Source organism: Artibeus jamaicensis, unplaced genomic scaffold (assembly GCF_021234435.1).
Source record: "Artibeus jamaicensis isolate MK-2021 breed Jamaican fruit bat unplaced genomic scaffold, CSHL_Jam_final scaffold_614, whole genome shotgun sequence".
Taxonomy (NCBI): Eukaryota; Metazoa; Chordata; class Mammalia; order Chiroptera; family Phyllostomidae; genus Artibeus; species Artibeus jamaicensis.
The window spans coordinates 4,047,663-4,065,739 of NW_026522050.1; the positions used below are offsets into that span (position 1 = coordinate 4,047,663).

The following is an 18,077-nucleotide window of genomic DNA, read 5'->3' on the forward strand; positions in this document are numbered from 1 at the left end:
TGAACGTGGACAAGCCATGGAACCAATCTCTGCATAAAGTCCAAAAACCTGCTTTTTATGCCCCGAATGACTTTTATATAGATTAAAGTGCGAGGACTGCTAGTTTAGAGAAGTATCACCTCAGAAGTACCTTGGTGTGTAGAAAGGGACTGACCTTTGGGATATCTCCAGGTTCAAGTCCCAACTCTTAACTGTAGGCTGAATGCCTTTGGACGCACGAATTGGTTACCATCTGACTCGATTTCCTCCTGCCTCGGGATCTGTGTGTCTGCCGGGCACTGGATGCACGTTAGTCTCCTACAGTTGCCGCCATAGAGCCAGGAACCTGAACCTGTGTGTGCTAAGTGCTTCCGGAATGGGATCAGACCTCTGCCCCTAGAAACAACCATGCAGTCACCTGACTCTTCCAACCATGAGTGTGAATTTCTGGGCAGGCCTCCGCCAGGTCATTAGACCAGGCCTGCTCCTCTCGGTTCCCATGGTGTGGGGTGACGACAGCCTCTCTCCATCCTGTACCCCTGAGAGACTAGCTGTGCTGATTCTTGTCCTCTGCTGCCTTGGTTTCTGATGTTCTACTCTAATGTGACTGACTGCATCCGCACAGGTGGCTCCAACAGCCATCGGGAAGAATGAACATTTACAGAACCACCCATGGAAAACTACTAAGCTTCCAGACAGCCTTGAAGTACATGGGGGAGACTTCTGGTTTAATCATTTTCTCATTTTCAACCATTCCTTCTTACCCTCAAGTGGTACCTGTTGAGGAATGAAATTTACTTAATCCAGACTGAAACTCATAAGATTTCTAGTTCCAACCCTGGCTGGTGTGGCTCAGTGGATTGAGTGCTGACCTACAAACCAAAGGGTCACTGGTTCAATTCCCAGCCTAGGGACATACCCAGGTTGTGGGCCAGGTCCCCAGTAGGGGGCATGTGAGAGGCAACCACACATTGATGTTTCTCTCTTCCTACCCCCTCTCTAAAAATAAATCTTAAAGAAAATAGACTGGAAAGAAATTATACTTAAAAAAATGTCCAGTTCTAGCTGCTAATAACCAGTTGTATGATATGTGGCTGTGTTACTTCACCTCTAAGCCTGCAAAGTTACAGATTAAAAATTGATTTCTAAAGTCCCTTTCCATTATAAGCCCCCTCTAAACTTCCACCTGAGCCTTCCATTCATTTCTCTGTGTTGATGGGAGGGTGACCTTGACCACTGAACCTCTAAATGGCCAGGGAGGCCCAGGGAGAATGGGTGCCTCTCCGACTAAATGGCAGTTTCGTCCCAGCAGGGCTACAGGAAGCAGCAGTGCGAGAAGCAACAGAAAATCAGGGTAGTTGTGGGGTTTGTGGCTGAAACATCAGGAATGTTCCTATGGGATTTTCTGGTAGATTCATGGTTGATTAGACCTGTCTGCTATGGTTTTTGGACAGACCCCAGGGACAGTTAGGAGGCAGGGACACAGAAGGGACAGGAAACGGGAAACACATTAGTGAATTGGACGGGGGAGGCCTTCCCAGGACAGGAGTGAGCCTGGTCACGGGAAGTGAGGAGTTAAAAGTCAGCACGGAATGCTTAAAGGCCAACTACTTTTTACTTTGAATAAGTGCAGATATTCTAGGATTCTTCTGACAGAAGGGCCCTTGAAAAAAGGTTTCCTAAAGCAGTGGATTCTGTTATGGCTCCTGGTGGCTTGGGGCAAAAAAATAAAGAATAAAAAATTGGCCACTACCAAGCAAGATGAGAAAGTTTTAAAAATGATTACTTGGAGAAGGGAATGATATACTCATCCAAGGCAACATTTCTCCAGATTAAAAAAAAATTACACACACATATATACACACACACACATATGTATGTTGCTCTCATGTTAATTTGAAATTTCAAAATAAGTGACAAAAAGTATTAGTAAGTTGAGAATATGTTTTGTCCAATTACTCATGCCTCACCCTGGAGAGGAGGGACAATTATCTGGAAGAGGAATATGTGGCAGAGGTGAGGGATATAAGCAGTCCTTTGCAGGATGACAGACCTGCAGAAGATCCAGAAGCTGGCAGTGCCTTTGGGAACGAATCCGGGCTGGGACGGGGGGGAGGAAACCAGTGGCAGGCCCGCATCGCCACCTCTGGTCCACACTGGATCACTCAGCACGGCCTGAGCACACACCCCTGGGGCAGTCCCCCTTCTCTGGGAGGGGATGGATTTGTAGGGACAGGTGCCGTAAGGAAGAGGCTACACGACAGAAAATACATATTTATTATAAAACAGCGTGTGTTTCATGATGAGAATAGAAAAATAACATTATCAGCTACTAAAGTTCTGGAGCTGTCTCGGAAGAATAAGCACAAGAGGCTTTTGCGTCACTTGGAGGGCACCGTCCCGTGGCTCTCCACACTCATGTGCGACAGGTGTGGCACAGCACGTACAAGGACAGGGAGTGTGGCTCAGATCCTACCGGAAGCCCAAGGAGCCCACATGGTCTACACATGACGCTCTGGCCATGAGGATGGAAGAGGAGACCCCAAGGGCGAGGGCAGCACGGAGCCAGTTCTGAGGGCAGCTGGGACGGGGGCGGCCGGGCCCCTCCCTGCACTGGAGTGTGGGAGCGTCTCTTAGGCTGAGGTCAGGCTTAGAAGACGGTGCCCAGTGGCCTTGTGCTTGGACTGCTGCCCAGATGTCTGTGCTGAGGAAGAGCCACAACTTCCCTGGGACCACCTGAACCATCAGTTCTCACTGGTGTGGCTGGAGTACCGAAGTCTGTGAGCTCAGCCCTGAGGGCTGCTGGCTGAAACTGTGTACTTCAAATCCTGTCCATACTGATGGCAGAAAGAAAGAGAGAAAATGTTAAAAGACCAGTGAACAAGGGCAGCTGGCCTGAACCGTTCTATATTCCAAGCCTCCTGGCCCCAAAGAACAAGGAGAGTACCTTCCCTAACTGAAGTGGGTAACTGGCCACCCTAAATGAGAAAGGCACTCTTTCCACAGACACTCTTTCCCCTTTAAAAAGTCCACTAGACCTCTCCGGCTTCTGAAGAACAATGAATCCTTCCCTAGCAGGGGATGGGAACCCAACCCCCAGGTGATGGGAAAGGGTCCCTCAGCTGCAGTACCTGGAGAAAGCGGCCAGGGTTAACACCTCAAGCAGCAGCTCTGAACCACAGAAGAAGAGCAAGATGCCATTCATGATGGCTTCCAGGCGGAGCACGTAGGTCTGCAGCAGCATGTAATAGGAGGCCATCATGGCAGATGGGAAGGTCAAGGCCACACTAATAGCAAGTGGCATCTTTCGTTGGCAGAGGTTTCCCTTTGTACCTGTCAGACACAGTCCACAGAGTCACCTCCAAGTGGCCTGCTTTCCTGGCCTCAGAGGAAAGACTCTGGGGCAGTTTAGGGTTGGAATCATTCACACTGAATGTCCTGCTTCCAGCCTGGCTCCTAGTCAAGCAATGCTGGGATTGTTATAGGGGAGAAAATTTTTTCAATGATAAAAATAACATAGAATCAATTAAAACATTTCAACTAATATACAGAAAATAAGTTGAGAGACTATAGAAACTCACTCACTTCCATGCTCACTCCCTGGAGATAGCTATTATTAGATGTATACTGTTTCAGATTTTTTAATGTGTGCATACTCCCATATCACTAGTATTATAAAAACTGGATCATACTCTAGTACTGTTTTGCAACTTATTTTTTCCCTTAAGTTAGACATCTCTCCACAGATAACTCCACCTTATTCTTTTTTACTGGCTACAAACGATTTCACTGAACCAACACCAAAGCTCATTTATTTAATCCTGTAGTCACATGGGTTCAGGTCCTCTGGTTCCAATGTAACAAAATACATGGCAGCAAACCTCCCACAGACATCTTTGCCTGTCTGTGGGAGTGGTTTTTTTAAACCAGTTTTTGAAGTGAAATTGTTAGGTCTAAGGATACAAATTTTACACAGTAAAACTATTAGCAAAAGGATGTACTACCCTGGCCAGTGCCGCTCGGTTGGAGCGTCGTCCCATAAACTGAAAGATTGCGGGTTCAATTCTTGGTCGGCACGTACCAAGGTTGCAAGTTTGGTCAGGGTGCATGTGAGAGGCAACCAATTGATGTTTCTCCCTCACACTGATGTTTCTCTCTCTCCCTCCCCCTCTCCCTAAAATCAGTAAATGCATGAGAATTTAAAAAAAAGGATGTACTAATTTATACCCCCAAAGAACCTGAGAATATAAGCACCCATGAGAATGTGGGACTACAGGGACCCCGTTCCTCAAGCCTGTGCTCACTGGATATTGGGAATCTTTTTAACACGATGGGCGAAATGTTCTCCTGTCATGTCAACTTTTTACTAGTGAGTGTGGGCATTTTGTTACATTTATTGGTTCTTTGTGATCATTCTTATATGAATTGCCTATTAGTGTTCTTTCCCAATTTTTAAAATTAGGTTGTCTTTTTCTGAGTCATTCATGTGAGCCTGCTTTATCCTTTGTTATATGTCTTACAAGTATTTTTTTTTTTTGCTCAGTTTGCATTTTAACACTGTTTTTGGAGATGAGATATTCTAACTCGTAAGAGAGGTGCTCTGAATTTCTGGGGATATTCTTTAGGACAGCTGATCCTAAAGAAAGTCTTGTTCAGAGAAGCGGAGGGGAACTTAGTGCTGACCTGGGCGGGCACATGCCGTCCTGGACATGGAGATACACCTGAACCTATTCTCCCAAGCAGACCAGTGAGAGCAACCGGGCACTTTTATAGTAGTTAGGCAACTGGGCAGGAATTATCTAATAATTTCATGCTACCACCCACGTCTGGCCCACCGAGCAACAGACAGGTGGATTTTGACCCCAAATATAAAGCAGTTTGGAACTTCAGAAAGGGAGGAATGGGATACGCCACCAGATCCAATCTCTTACTGTGAGCCCTGGTTACGTGCCTTTCCTTGTTAATCAGGTTACAGATACCAGCTCATCTCATAGGAAATGGAAATATTCTCTGAACAACACTCACCAAAAAACAGCCGGATCACTTCAATCCCAAGGTACAGGAGGAGCATCACCACATCGAGTGCTAGGTTGGCTGTTGGATATGGCAGCAGGAGACCTGCCAATATGAAAGCCCAAGTTTGCAAACAACATCTGACAGCACCCACAAGGACTCCCACACACTTGGGAACAAAGAGGACAGGAGTCTTATCAGCTTTCCACGAGCTGGTTAGTGAGATGTGGGCAGGATCTGCTACTGCTACCCTGCGGCAGAATGTTAACTCACAGTGCGACTATGTTAGGGGCAGGCTCATTATTATGGGGTTTTACTCCCAACTCTAAAAATCCGTGGGGACTCCACGGTCCAACAGAAACAGATGTACAGGGATACACAGGCTGCCGAATGGTTCTGAGGATCACTAGTGGGCTTAGAGTTCACAAAGAGAGGTGATGGGTGGGGGTAGTCAGAATGGAGAAGCCCACACTCAAGAAATTCTTGCCAAGAAGAGGCTTTGTAATGAAGCCTTCTCAAGGAAGCCACTCAGTACCTCGCAGTGAAGAAGAGCTGCAGGGAAGAAGTGGGCGGAAGTGGGGAAGGGACCTGGGGCAAGGGCAGTCAAGCCCCGTGCCTTACCTTTATACAGAAATATGAAGAGTTCCAGCAGGAAATAGGTAGCATAATACCACCCGTTCAGGAAGAACAGGATTTCCAGAGGGGTGGAGGACAACCGCTTCCCTGAAAAGGAGCACAGAGAAGAGGGATGGGCGCGAGGGCAGCTCAATTTCTTTGGTCTGTGTCTAACTCGGAGAAAACACGAGGGGGTTGCAGCCAGGAGGAAGGGCTGTTTGGGGCATTTCTGGTTGCTGCTAACGAGCGGGCAGGGAGCTGTGTGAGTATAGGATGTGGAGGAGGCTTCATTCAATTCCGTTCTTCCCTGGGAATCACGGTCAAACTCGACTCTTTGGGCGTCGGAGGTGAAAAGCCCCTCTCAGATCTAACCACGTCGGTATTTGGGAGGGGAAATCGGGGCGCAGAGATTTCCCCTCTGGCTTCCTTGAGCTCACACAGCAAGCAAATTCGTCACTGGGCCGGCCTAGAATAGGCCCAGCTAAGGATTTGGGGGTACTGGAAAGACAGATCCTCACCTCGAGACCTTTAGGCATTCGCGGTGGGTGAGGCTGCGAACCCCCTCCCCCCACCCCTTTGGACAAGTGAGGAGCGACGACCCTAACACTCGAGAGTCGAGGGTTTAGGCTGGGACAGAAGGGAGAAGGGGGACTGAAGGGATCAGGAAGCGACTCACACACCTCCAGAACCTCACCTCGCGGCGCCATCTTCAGTCCCCATGGAAACTGCGTACGCGGTGCTGCCGCTCCCGGAGCACGGAGGTTCTGCCGGAAGCGGGGGGCAGAGCGGCCCTGGCTTCTGGCCCCTCTGCCCGCCCGCGGCGCTCTATGGTGAATGTGACCGGAGTGGTCTGGGTGCAGTCAGGGCGTGTTGAGGGGATCGCGGGCCACAAACGGACTTCGCTTGGGGTTTCGGCTTACAGAGACTTGGGGAGAACCATGCTCGTCCACGGAATCGTTGTCCGCTGGACCCCGGGGCAGGGATGGCTCTTACCGTCCCCCCCCGCCCCACTCCCGCAGGTTACAATACATTAGCGGATGTGGCCAGTTGTAGCGCAGTGACCACAGGATCGGCACGCAGGCCCTAGCCCCAACGATTCTCTTTTCTGATAACGGTCTGAAAATTAGAAACGGCGTGCGCAATGGTGCTCTTTCTGCAAATGCGGGATGGGGTTAGGGGTCCTTTGTCTAGCAGCCTTTTTGTGGGGGTAGGGGACACAAAAAGACTGCTAGACAAAGCAGTCTAATTAGAAGACACCAAAATTAATCAGAACTAGAGGGTTCTTTCAAAGAGCACAAATCCAAAGACATGAAGATGAAACGTGATTAACACGTGACCCTAATAAACATGCTGGAGTAATTGAGAGGACAAAGTACTTGTGGCGGAATTGAGAGAGTTTTTCACGAGACGGTCTGTAAACTGGGTTTTGAAGCCTGAATACGATTTTGAGCAACACAGAAATGTTACTGTTCGCAGGGGAGTAGAAAGCAAAAGGCTTTTAGGTGGACTTGAGCTGCCTTGGCTGTTGGCCCGCTGTGAGTCGGGACAGGACGAGAAACAGAGGGCCCTCTCAAAGCAGGTCATTTGAGTAGAGTGACTAACTTCTAAGGACAGTGCTGTGCACTCCTAGCTAGCTGGGGTGGAAGTGGGGCAGTAATTGTTACAGTTGGGGGGGGGGTGCTGGTGAGAGAAGGAGCAGAAGTAATTCCCTGCACCTGGAGAGAGTAATTTGTATGTCTTCTCATTTGTGGGAAGGGCGAGAATGTCACTTTTGAGAAGGATAGATATATCTTGCTAGTAGGAATTTAACTACTAGGGAAGTTCAAATACGTGGAGAACGGTGCGTGTGGAAGCTGAGTAGGGAAAAAGACGGACTCTGTTATCTAGTTTTTGGCTTTCAGCTCCACATTACCCTTCAGTACCTGTTCTGTGATAACGGACTGGCCTCTTAAGCATCTCTCCCTTAGAGTGAGCATGATGGCAAGCTCTGTCAGTAGAGGGCACTGCAGGGACACTGAAGAAAGGAAAGGGGTTGTTTTTTTTTTTTTCCTTCCTGACTCCAGTGAGCCCCGGTTTGCTTTTCCTTGCTTCTGTGCGGTCATCTATTGGCAGTGCAAGCGTGTGGGGACATCAGGTGGTGCTCTGCTCCAGCTGCACACCAACAGCAGGCACTCCCTGGGCAGCCTCCCATTACTGGTGGAGGCCCAGCGGCCACTTTGCTGTGGGTCTTCCTGGCAAGGATACCGCATACTTCAGGCCTTGCACCAGTGGCAATGCAACTTCCTAACTCCACACCAACCCCCTCAGCCTTGTTTTCTTATGCCTTGGACAGTTTTCCCCAAAGCCCTCCAGGCATGGACACCAGTGTACCCACAGCAGCGCCCCAGCTCCCACCCTCAGCTCATCAACCTTGGCCGTTCTCCCCAGAGGGTTGATCTCCATGATCTTCCATGCCCTGTGGGGACATCACACAATCCAGTCCTCATGCACAGAGAGCTCCAACTTTTGGAGCACCTGCCCACCAGCCCTAGCTCATTTGTGCAGAGGTGGGTTTCCTGGCATCGTCCCAATGTGGAGAGTGTGTGCTCTGGGCCAGGTGCCTGCAGCTGGTGTCCCTGTGCTCCCAGAACACCTGCCCACCAGTCTCAATCTGCCTGCAACCTGGAGGGTTACATCTTTCCTGGCAACTTCCTGGCCTGGGAAAACTGGTGAACTTATCCACCACCTAGTCAGTTGCAATGAGGTCTGAACCCCAGCCTTAAGGGTGAGGGACCCTGCCAAGTTTGTCCTTCCTCAGGCACCCTCACATCAGCTCTGAAGTACATTTTTGGAGTTCTTTTTACATTTTGTAGTTCCTTTCTTGTAATCATTTTAATGATTCTTTATATTAACCTTGCCACGTTTAAATTAGTGTATGGTTTCTGTCTCCTGGTTGGACCTAGACTAAACCACCTATCATATTGTTACTTGTTTCTAACTCAGTTCCATTGTCAAAGAACACACTCTTTATCTTTTTTTTTGACTTAATGGTTTCATTTTTATTGAGATATATTTATCATTTTTAATTAATTTAAATTCTTCTAAATTTATTGAAAATTGTTTTATGGCCCAGCGTATGGTATATATATATATGTCAATACTCTGTGAACTTGAAAAATTTGCGTTCTGCATTTATCTGTATAAATAAATTAATAGGAAAAAATGTAAAAGTCTTATATAAACTCAGATACCATTTCTGATGTGCTCCATTCAATTGTGAGGATGTAAGTTTCCATCTGTTATCAATTGTCTTTCAACAGAAGAATTCTTTTAGCATTTTTAAAAGATTTTATTTATTTTTAGACAGAGGGGAAGGGAGGGAGAAAAAAGGGAGAGAAACATCAATGTGTGGTTGCTTCTTACATGCCCCCTACTGGGGACCTAGCCCATAACTGAGGCATGTGACCTGACAGGGAACTGAACCAGCAGCCCTGGTTTGCAGGCTGGCACTCAAGTCCACTGAGCCACACCAGCCAGGGCTCCTTTAGCATTTCTTGTAGTGCCAGATTGTTGGCAACTAATACTTAGTTTTCTTTCATCTGAAAATGTCTTTATTTCAACTTCACTCTTGGAAGTATATTTTTTGGTGACTATAGAGTTCTGAGTTGACCTTTTCCTTTCAGCACTTTAAGACATTCCACTCCCTCCTGGATCCTGGTTTGTAGTGAAAAGTCAGCTGTTCCTTTCATTCCTCTGTTATGTGGTGTGCTGTTTTTCTCTTGCTGCTTTCAAGGTTTGTTATTCATCTTTAACTTCAATAATTTGACTCTGATATGCCCAGGTGTGGCCTTTCTTTCTTTTTATCAAGGTGGGTTTGGGAGTATCTTACATCTGTGAATTTATATCTTTCATCAAATTTAGGAAATTTGGCTATTTTAAAAAATGTTTTGTATGCTCTGTTCCTTCTCTTTGCATTCTAGGACACCAGTGACATGTATGTTAGACTGTGTGATATTAACTAGTGGTGAGGCTTCTTTATTTCTTTACTCTTTTTTCCCCTGCTCTTCAGCTTGGGAAATTTCTGTTGGTCTATTTTCTAGTTCACTGCACTGACTCATTCTGTTACTTCCCTTTTTGCTGTTAAATCCAATCCATCCATTTAAAAATGTTCAGTTTCTGTAATTTTTATTTCTGCGATTTCTGTCTTTCAAAAATCATTTCTGTATATGCTCAGGTTGCCTATCTTTGTATTCACTGAGAACATATTTTCATTGCTGCTTTAATATCCTGTCTGTTAATTCCAGTACCCGGATCATCTCAGCCTTACTGTCGGTTTTGAATGTGGAGATTGTGGTTTCCATCCTCTCCCAAGAGTGATAGTTTCTTCATTTTATCAGGCAGTTAGCTTGGTTGGATACACGCCACAAACCACACTTACTGGGTGGTGGCAACAATCTCAGTTTAGACTGTGTCCTTAGCTGAGCTGCCTTGAGTCTGCATTGCACATGTGTGGTCCACAGCTCGGACAGAGGTGCGCACGGACAGAATTGGGGGATTCCTCCCCTCTCCGGTTCTTTCCCTCCTGAGATCCCCATCTTTCTTGCCAGCGGCTGTAGTTGTCCTGATGCAATACCCTGGTACTGTGATTTTCCAGCGGCATATCCCACATACCACTTTGCCTGCTACCAACTTACAAGTAGCAAAATTAGGGAACTTTCTCTGCATAATTCTCCTCTTGTGGGTGTGGACTTCCCATCAAACTTTTGCTTCCTTTCGTTCTCCAGTGTCTTCAAGTAGCTGTTTGTTTTTCGTGTTTGTTTGTTTTTGGATTATGTCCAGATTTTACAGTTGTTATTTGTGGAAGGCTAGTTCCCACAGGATCTTACTCAGCCCTTATTAGAAGTTAATAGGTTACTTTATCTATTTCCTCCATATTTCCCTCTATTTCTCAAGCATATCGTACTTTAACTTCTTGTCTGCTTTCTTAAATATTTAGATTACCTGTTTGTATTTTCTACTTTTATTCTTGTTTTAAGTAACGTGGTCCTATCTTTTGACTATCTAGTGATTTTTTTATTGGATCCAGAAATTGTGTATAAAAATTTATAGTGTCTCAAGATGTTTTCTCCACTCTTTCCTTTGCTAGGGGGGTGGAATGGGTAGACGCCTTGGTCCACCCTTTGGGGGACTGTATGGTTTGAGGCAGTGCTGTGATTCTGATAAGCCTCCATCAGCCTGTTTCATCTTGTTCCTAGTTAAGAGCCCTCCTGAGCTTTCAACTGAAACCCCTGTATGCTCCCCAGTCCCCACCCCCTGCCAAAAGTTCTGTTCTGCTTCTCAGAGGCTTGAAACTTAGCTTTTTATAGACTCTGTCCCTAAACAGCTTTGGACTTAGGTAAACAACTGGAGGAGAAATCGTGTTATGTGTTTAGGGCTCCTCCGGTTCCCAGCTTCGTCCATCAGTCTGAGATCCTTAAGCTCCACTGACCTCTCTGTCTGGGCAGTGCTTGGATTCCGACCTATTGTTCGAGCCCAGAATCAGCCAGTCCACCCCGGGTAAAATCTGTTGCAAATTGTCAGCTCACCTGGCTATATGATTCTCCCTACTTTAGCACTTCAGGCCTTCCAATCTGCTTTACTTCAGCAATTCTCTGAGGACTTTTTAAAAGTCCTCAGGTATTTATATTTTTATCTGTTTTCTTCTAGTTCCTGACAAGAGAATTATCAACCAGAAGCAACTCCATCCTACTAAAAGCCTATCAGCATTTTTAAAGTGTTTACTTTCTTTCTCTGAACTTTGAAAGCTATCCCCAAGAAATCAATTTACATTCTATCTTAAAAACATATTCCTACTGCTAAGTGAAAAAACCCCAAATTATTTTATGACATCTTCCCCGCAATTACAACAGTGTGTGAAATACATATGCATACAGTTGTCCCTTGGTACGTGCTGAGGATTGGTTCCAGGACTCCCGCGGGTACCAAACTGCAAGGATGCTCGAGTCCCTTATAAGAAATGGCAATGGCACAGCACTGTGTATGCCTATAACCTACGCACATGCCCTCGTGTGCAGTGGAACCTCGATTCTCGAACTCAATTCATTGCAGAAAACGGCTAGAGAAGTGATTTGTTCACAAATAGAATCTCCTCTGTTGCCTGAGGGACACATGACTGCTCATACAGGTATCAGCACGAGAGGGCTGTTGGGCAGAGAACCGAGACCCAAAGTTTCGTTGGACCACCACGACCTTTTTCTCCATAAACTACTTGGTCGAGAACTGACTGGTTCCAGAACCAAGCTTTCAAGAACTGAGGTTTGACTGTACTTTGTATTGTTTCTAGATTACTTAGGTACAATACCTAATGCAATGTAAATGCTGTGCAAACAGTTGATATACCGTATTGTGTAGGCAATAATGACAAGAAACGGAGTCTCTACGTGTGTGGTCCCGACAACCATGTAGGCCTCACCACACAGCACACATCAGCTACGGTGTCTTTTTTCTGAGTATTTTCCATCTGCAGTTTTTAAACCCCTGGATGAGGAACCCGTGGACATGGAGAACTGACTGGATTCAAGGATCTGAGATGAATGAGTGGGTAGGATTGCGGCATTTTGGGGGGTAAAAATGTTTCTGAAATATTACTTCTATAAGAAGTATGTGAGTAAATTGGATTGTCGAGGAGGGAGGGAGAAGAAACTCAGTGGTTGAGATAGAGCAGTGGGAAGACCAACTGCGTAAGTCTTTTTACAACTTGAATTTTGTGCAGTGTAGACTTGTCAGCTATTAAGAAAAATAAACACATATGCACACAGTATCTCAGAGACTCATGGGGCCACAAAGAGCCCCAAACACTGCGAGGAGACAGGTGTTTGGCCGTCCTCGCCAGCTGTGAAACAGCAGAGAACAAGCCAGTCCTGGTTTGTTCGGAGGCACAGAAAACGGCCTTTCCAGGAAATTAATGAGCGAAGGGGATTATAATACTCCTGCAAGAGCCTTTATGAAAATATTCAAAAGTGGGCTATTGACTGTCTTTTTTTTTTTTTTAAACAGATGAAGGGATAGTAGGTAAATGGTGGCTTTGTTAGGGCTTTATAGAGCATTTGTTCTGATTATAGGATATGGATCTTGGACATTTTTTATTTGAACCTTTTCTTTTAAAATATCTGGTAAAATCTTGGCAGCACAGCAGGTCTCTCTCTCCCCAGAACTTTAGGCTTTCAAACCAGGGACCAGCACACTATGGCCTGGGGAAAATCCAGCTTGTTCTTGTACCTGAAGCAGAATTAGGTTAGCTTTGTACCCTTCAGCTGGGATTAGAATGATCTTTTTACATCATTGAGAAAAATAAAAAGAAAATTATTTTTTTTAAGATTTTATCTATTTATTTCTAGAGAGAGGGGAAGGGAAGGAGAAAGAGAGGGAGAGAAACATCAATGTGTGGTTGCTTCTCATGTGTCCTGCACCAGGGACCCTGCCCTCAAGCCAGGCATGCACCCGGGCTGGGAATTGAACCAGTGATCTCCAGGTTTGCAGGCCAGTGCCCAATCCACTGAGCCACACCAGCCAGGGCAAAAGAAAATTATTTTAAGACCATTTGAAAATATGAAATGCAAATTTCAGTGTCCTAAAATAGTTTTATTGGCACACGGCTGTGTTCATTCATTTATGTATCACTTATGGCTGCTTTCATGCTATAATGTTGAGTAGTTGCAACAGACCACATAGCCCTTGAAATCTGAAACATTTGCTGTGTGGCCCTGCACAGAAAATGTTTGCCAGCCCTGTGTCTATGAATAACAAGTTTCACAGAGCGACTTTCTGCGGGGGCAGACCCACAGCGCTTGGCCCTTCCTGTATCTGTGCCCGTGGCCGGGGAACTTTTCTGTGCTGTGCTCTCCCACTCTGAGCCTGGGCCCGGTCACGTGACCTGCTGTGACCGAGGGGAGTCTGAGAGACACAATACAAGCAGAGGCTTGAAATGGAATTGCACACTGGGGCTTGTTCTCCTGCTCCCCCGCCCCTGTCCCGTGAACAGACCCAGGCCAGTCATGGATGGGTCATGTGAACCTGAGCTGTACAGCCCAGTCATTCCAGGTGAGGTCAGCCTAGGTTAGCCAAGAGCCAGGGGTCCCAAGATCATCACAAGCTGCCTGGATGACCCACAGCTGACCACAGACACATGAGCAAGCCCTGCAGAAGTCACCCAAGCCCAGCCAGACCACCTGAACCCCAAGACTCGAGAGCCACATAACTGTGTTGCCATATGCCACTGAGGTCTGCCGGTGGTTTGTCACACGTTACTCTGGCAATAGAAAACTGATGCTAAGGGCACGTGAATTTTAAAAATTTCATTTACCAAAACAGGCTGAGGAACATTCTTACTCCTCTGAAGGCAGTTCAGGGTTCTGACAGGGACAGAGTCTGAATAAGGCACAGAAGTCTGGGACTATGGGGGTGGGGACCAGGCATCAGATGACATCATGAATTTCTGCAAAAATGTCTTGTATGCCTGATGGGACTCAGTAAATTTTATCTGTATTTGCTCTGTGGCTCAATGTGCACATTGAGTCAAGGCTAGGACTTGGCATGCCTCTTAATCGCCAAGAGATCTAGACAGACAGACAGACTCCAACATTTATGGAAAAATTCAATTTATTTCCTATTTATAAAATGTAAAAAGAAAAGTGCCTTGGGCATAAAATCTAAGTGGCCAATGTGCAATCAGCCAGGAGCACAGAAATATCCCTCTTTGCATTGTTTGGTTCTTAGTACGTGTGCAGAGCGTGTGGTGCGGGGGGGCCCCTGTGCCAGGCTACGTGGGAAGCTCCCCAACGACAAAGCCATGGGGCCCTGTGAGGAAGAGGGGGCAGAAAGGAGCGGGGCAGACCTGAGACATTACGTACGTTCTGGAGTCGGTATTGGGAGCACTTTCACTTGCGAGAGGATAATCGTCCTTGGCTGAATGAACACAACTGGCCCGAGCCTGTCCTAGGAAAGTCCAGCTCTTCCTGGAGCACAGGGCCAACCTCCCCCTCGCAGAACCACAAACGTGGCTTCCATCAGGAAGGAGAGGCATCCATCAGTGTGACAGGTCACCTTCGGACCTGCGTGAACTCCCTGCGCAGCCACGCGGAGTCCTGGTAGAAGCGAGGATCGCCCAGCCGCACAGCTGTCCGTTTGTAGAAGTAATAGTACAACACTGCCGCTGTGGACGGCGAGCGGAACAGAGGCCTCAGGGGTGCCCCTGAGCACTCGTTTCAGGTGAGAACTTAACCTAAGGGGACTGGGGGGGGCCTGCCTCATGATTTCCCAATGGCTCCCTGCAAGGCAGAGGGCAGTAATCTGTCCTGTTCTTGGTGTGGTGGTTCCTTTCGTCCCAAGTGGCTGTGATGGGCTGGCAAGCCAGGACCAAGGTCCTCACCACCAAAACCATAGGGGGGACCACCGTGGGGTTGTTGCTCTGGCCCTTACCTAGCCTCTGGGATACAAAGAGCGTCTGAAGTCCATCTGTCCAGACAAAGCGGTTGGAGTCTTTCCAGCGTAAGTTCTGAAGGAGACATGAAGGGAAAGGTTAATGGCCAGGTGAGGCCCTAACACCTGCAGCTGGGTTACCTGCAGACACTACTGAACTGGAAATCAGGCTAGTCTCACCCTTCTTTCTTCCCACACCCCCACACTGTGTTTCTCAAAGGTGCCTCAAGCTCCCTTTTTTTTGCTGTAAAGCAAATATCCTTTCTAACTCTAAGGGAGGAAGTTTGAACTAAGCTATTTATATCTTTCACTCCATAGCCTTGGCCAAGGAGAAAGGATACACATGACCTCCATTCCTCGTGGTCACTGTCTTGCCTTGAAAATCTCAGACTCAGCTCCTGCCAGATAAAAGCTCTGTGCACTCGGACTTTAATCAGATTGCCGGCTTTACAGAACAAAGCCAGAACCTATTCAGCTCCAGGAACCAGAGCAGAGACTGTCTTCTTTAGGAAGCAGCTAGGGACTTGGGCAAAGCCCTGCTTCTTTCCTGAGAACTCTCTTGCTCTCTGTGGAGTCACAGGACAACCTGACAGAAGGTTCAGTATGAGGAGGCGGCTACAGTGCAGAAATAACTAGAGAACCCTGAGGTTTTAATGTGTTCCATCGAAATGAGGATTTGAGAAACACACGAGATACCAAAAAAGATGGGAGGATTTGTGAAGCAGAAGAAATCTGAAACCACAAAAGCTGGATCTGCCTGGAGGCCTAGATCTCAGGGCCAAACGGAGGCCTCTCGGAGGGTGTTCTCCCAGTGTGCGTGAAGGGCTGCAGCAGAGGGCGTGAAGCACAGGAAGGCAAGCAGCACTCAGGCTTGGCTGCTTCCCTTGGGACATAAATGCCCTGTATCTACACCCACCCAAACCACCGGCGATGAAACAGATTCAACTTCCTGTTTTAGCCCTTGTAGATCTGTTTGGGGCAAAAGTGAACTGAAGTATCCCTCGACTCTCGGATAAGGCAGTTCTTCAACACATAAGGTCAGGCAAAAGTACCTCAGGAAACTCACACACTTAGCTCCAGGCCAGACCACATTCTTTTCTTTTTTTTTTTTAAATCGAGGATTCTGTGAGGTGTACAAGAAGGACACTGGATTTCCAGAAGAAAGACATTCCTGCTCCTTCAGAGATTGGGAATTCACTGTTCCACTCTTACCATGACCCAGATGTGAAGGGAGATGCTGAGGGCGAAGTACACAGCCGCCAGGATGATGGTGCCTTTGAACTTACGGAACAGGAGGTTGACCAGGCCAGCCTGGAAGACGAAGGTGTTGAAGAACATGAGGAAAATGATGATGATGTTGAAGAGGATCGCAATATCCTGGATGCTGCAGGCACATAAAACAAAGTACAGCCAAATGGAGGCCTGTGAGGACCCAAGAGCTGGCCCTACATCCTAAAGAGCACCTTGTGGCCTGGCCTTCCCTGTGACAGTCCTCTGAAACCCCCACAGAGGTAGCATGTGCTTTGGGGCCCCGAGTGGCATGAAGCGAAACTCCCCAGTGGCCCCGTCAGGTGAGGTGCAGCCCACAGACCAGCCTTTCCTGCTGACACTCTTAACAAACCTCTTAGGCAAAAGTGAGGAGAAGCGACATGCCCCCCCTACGTCCAGAAAATGCCAGCCCGTCTGTCCCATGACCCAGTCCTGTCGGACCTTTTCGTCTAGCGAGACAGTGCCACACCTCCTCTGACCTTTGCGTGGCCAGTGCCTTAGTGCCATTCAAGTGGCAGTCCTGCTCTTCAGAAAGACTTTCCTTTAGCCTCCTTACCTAAAGCAGCCCTTGCCTCCCCACCCAGCTACTTTATACCCATTGTAGGACATCTATCACTATTTGAAATGATGTTTGTTTTTTTCTGATGCATCCGTTATCTCCCTCCACTAGAACGGAACCCCCAGGAGAGCCGGGACTGGTCAGATTCACCACTGCACCCGGCACACTGTCCGGCAGGCCACGGACATCTGTGAAACATGGCAGCCTGTGTCCAAGACTGTGGACTCCTGTCTGGAACTCACCTCATGGAGTCTCTGTAAATTATTTTCAGGGAAAATGCCAATAGCTTCAAACTTATGAGACTCATAGATTATAAATATGATTACCCTCTTCACCTGCCATTTTACAATCGTCTTTCACGGCAACGTAAGATCAGATTTCCACTCACAGGCATGGAAAACAGTCGGGCTGCAGTCTGACCCTCGTGTTCAACGTGAACTGCTCCCACATCCCTCATTCTGGCCGGAAGGACACATAAATGGCTGTGTGACATGTCTGTGCACCCCGAGACAATGGGAATTCTCCCCTCCGATAGTTTTCCATTACCCACTTTGAAATGCAAAGCCACGACTGTCAAGGCCATCACACTGCCCAGGCCCAGCTGCGTAGCTCTGCCCACTGCACTCACATGAAGAGCACCAGCTGGATGACGGGGGCCGCCCGGAGCAGCTCGGAGAAGGAGTTGACAAAGAGGTCATAGGACAGCAGCAGGAACTGCAGGGACAGCACCAGGCTGTAGTTACTGGTCTGGAGCATCTTCCTTCTGCTCTCCTGGATCCCCACAGGCACATTCCCCAGAACACAGCTCCTGACTGTCCTCTGCGCTGGGGGAGAAGTGTCTAGTTCCTCAGAATCACAGCTGTTTCCTTTGCTCTAAAACAAGAAGGAAAAAAAAATTCAGTAATACAATAAATATTTACTGAGGGCCTACTATGTGCCAGGCACCATTCTAGGTGCTCGGAATACATCTGTGAACAAAACCCCCAACACCACCAACAAAAAACCCCAACTAGTCACTCCTTACAGGGACCCTCACCCTCAAATCTTCCTCCACCCTAGAAACCTTCTAAACTCAGAGCTCTTCCCACCCACTTCGCGTCCAGATGGATCTAGGAGCACCACAAAGGGTGGCTGTCTGGCCGTGTGCTGAGATCAACACTGACGCCCACACTCACTGCAGCACCAA

The 18,077-nt window shown here is 47.4% G+C and overlaps 2 protein-coding genes across 3 annotated transcripts; both read right to left on the reverse strand.

The window, feature by feature from the left end:
• Positions 1 to 2,238: 2,238 nt before the first annotated feature.
• TMEM216 (transmembrane protein 216) lies at positions 2,239 to 6,350 on the reverse strand. 2 transcript variants are annotated; one of them, XM_037137761.2, is made up of 5 exons: positions 6,288 to 6,350; positions 5,614 to 5,715; positions 5,005 to 5,097; positions 3,111 to 3,312; positions 2,239 to 2,816 (listed from the first exon to the last, which is right to left on the reverse strand). In XM_037137761.2, exons 3-5 carry the CDS (start codon positions 5,048 to 5,050, stop codon positions 2,801 to 2,803), a joined length of 264 nt encoding a protein of 87 aa, XP_036993656.1. In that variant the 5' UTR covers positions 5,051 to 5,097; positions 5,614 to 5,715; positions 6,288 to 6,350; the 3' UTR covers positions 2,239 to 2,800. The 2 variants fall into 2 exon arrangements, with proteins under 2 accessions (XP_036993656.1, XP_036993655.1); XM_037137760.2 differs by having other exon boundaries at positions 6,302 to 6,344.
• An 8,326-nt stretch (positions 6,351 to 14,676) lies between these two features.
• TMEM138 (transmembrane protein 138) lies at positions 14,677 to 17,647 on the reverse strand. Its single transcript, XM_037137768.2, has 4 exons — positions 17,520 to 17,647; positions 16,276 to 16,447; positions 15,064 to 15,139; positions 14,677 to 14,797 (listed from the first exon to the last, which is right to left on the reverse strand). The coding sequence occupies exons 1-4, from the start codon at positions 17,645 to 17,647 to the stop codon at positions 14,685 to 14,687; spliced, it is 489 nt and encodes a 162-aa protein (XP_036993663.2). The 3' UTR covers positions 14,677 to 14,684.
• Positions 17,648 to 18,077: the final 430 nt, after the last annotated feature.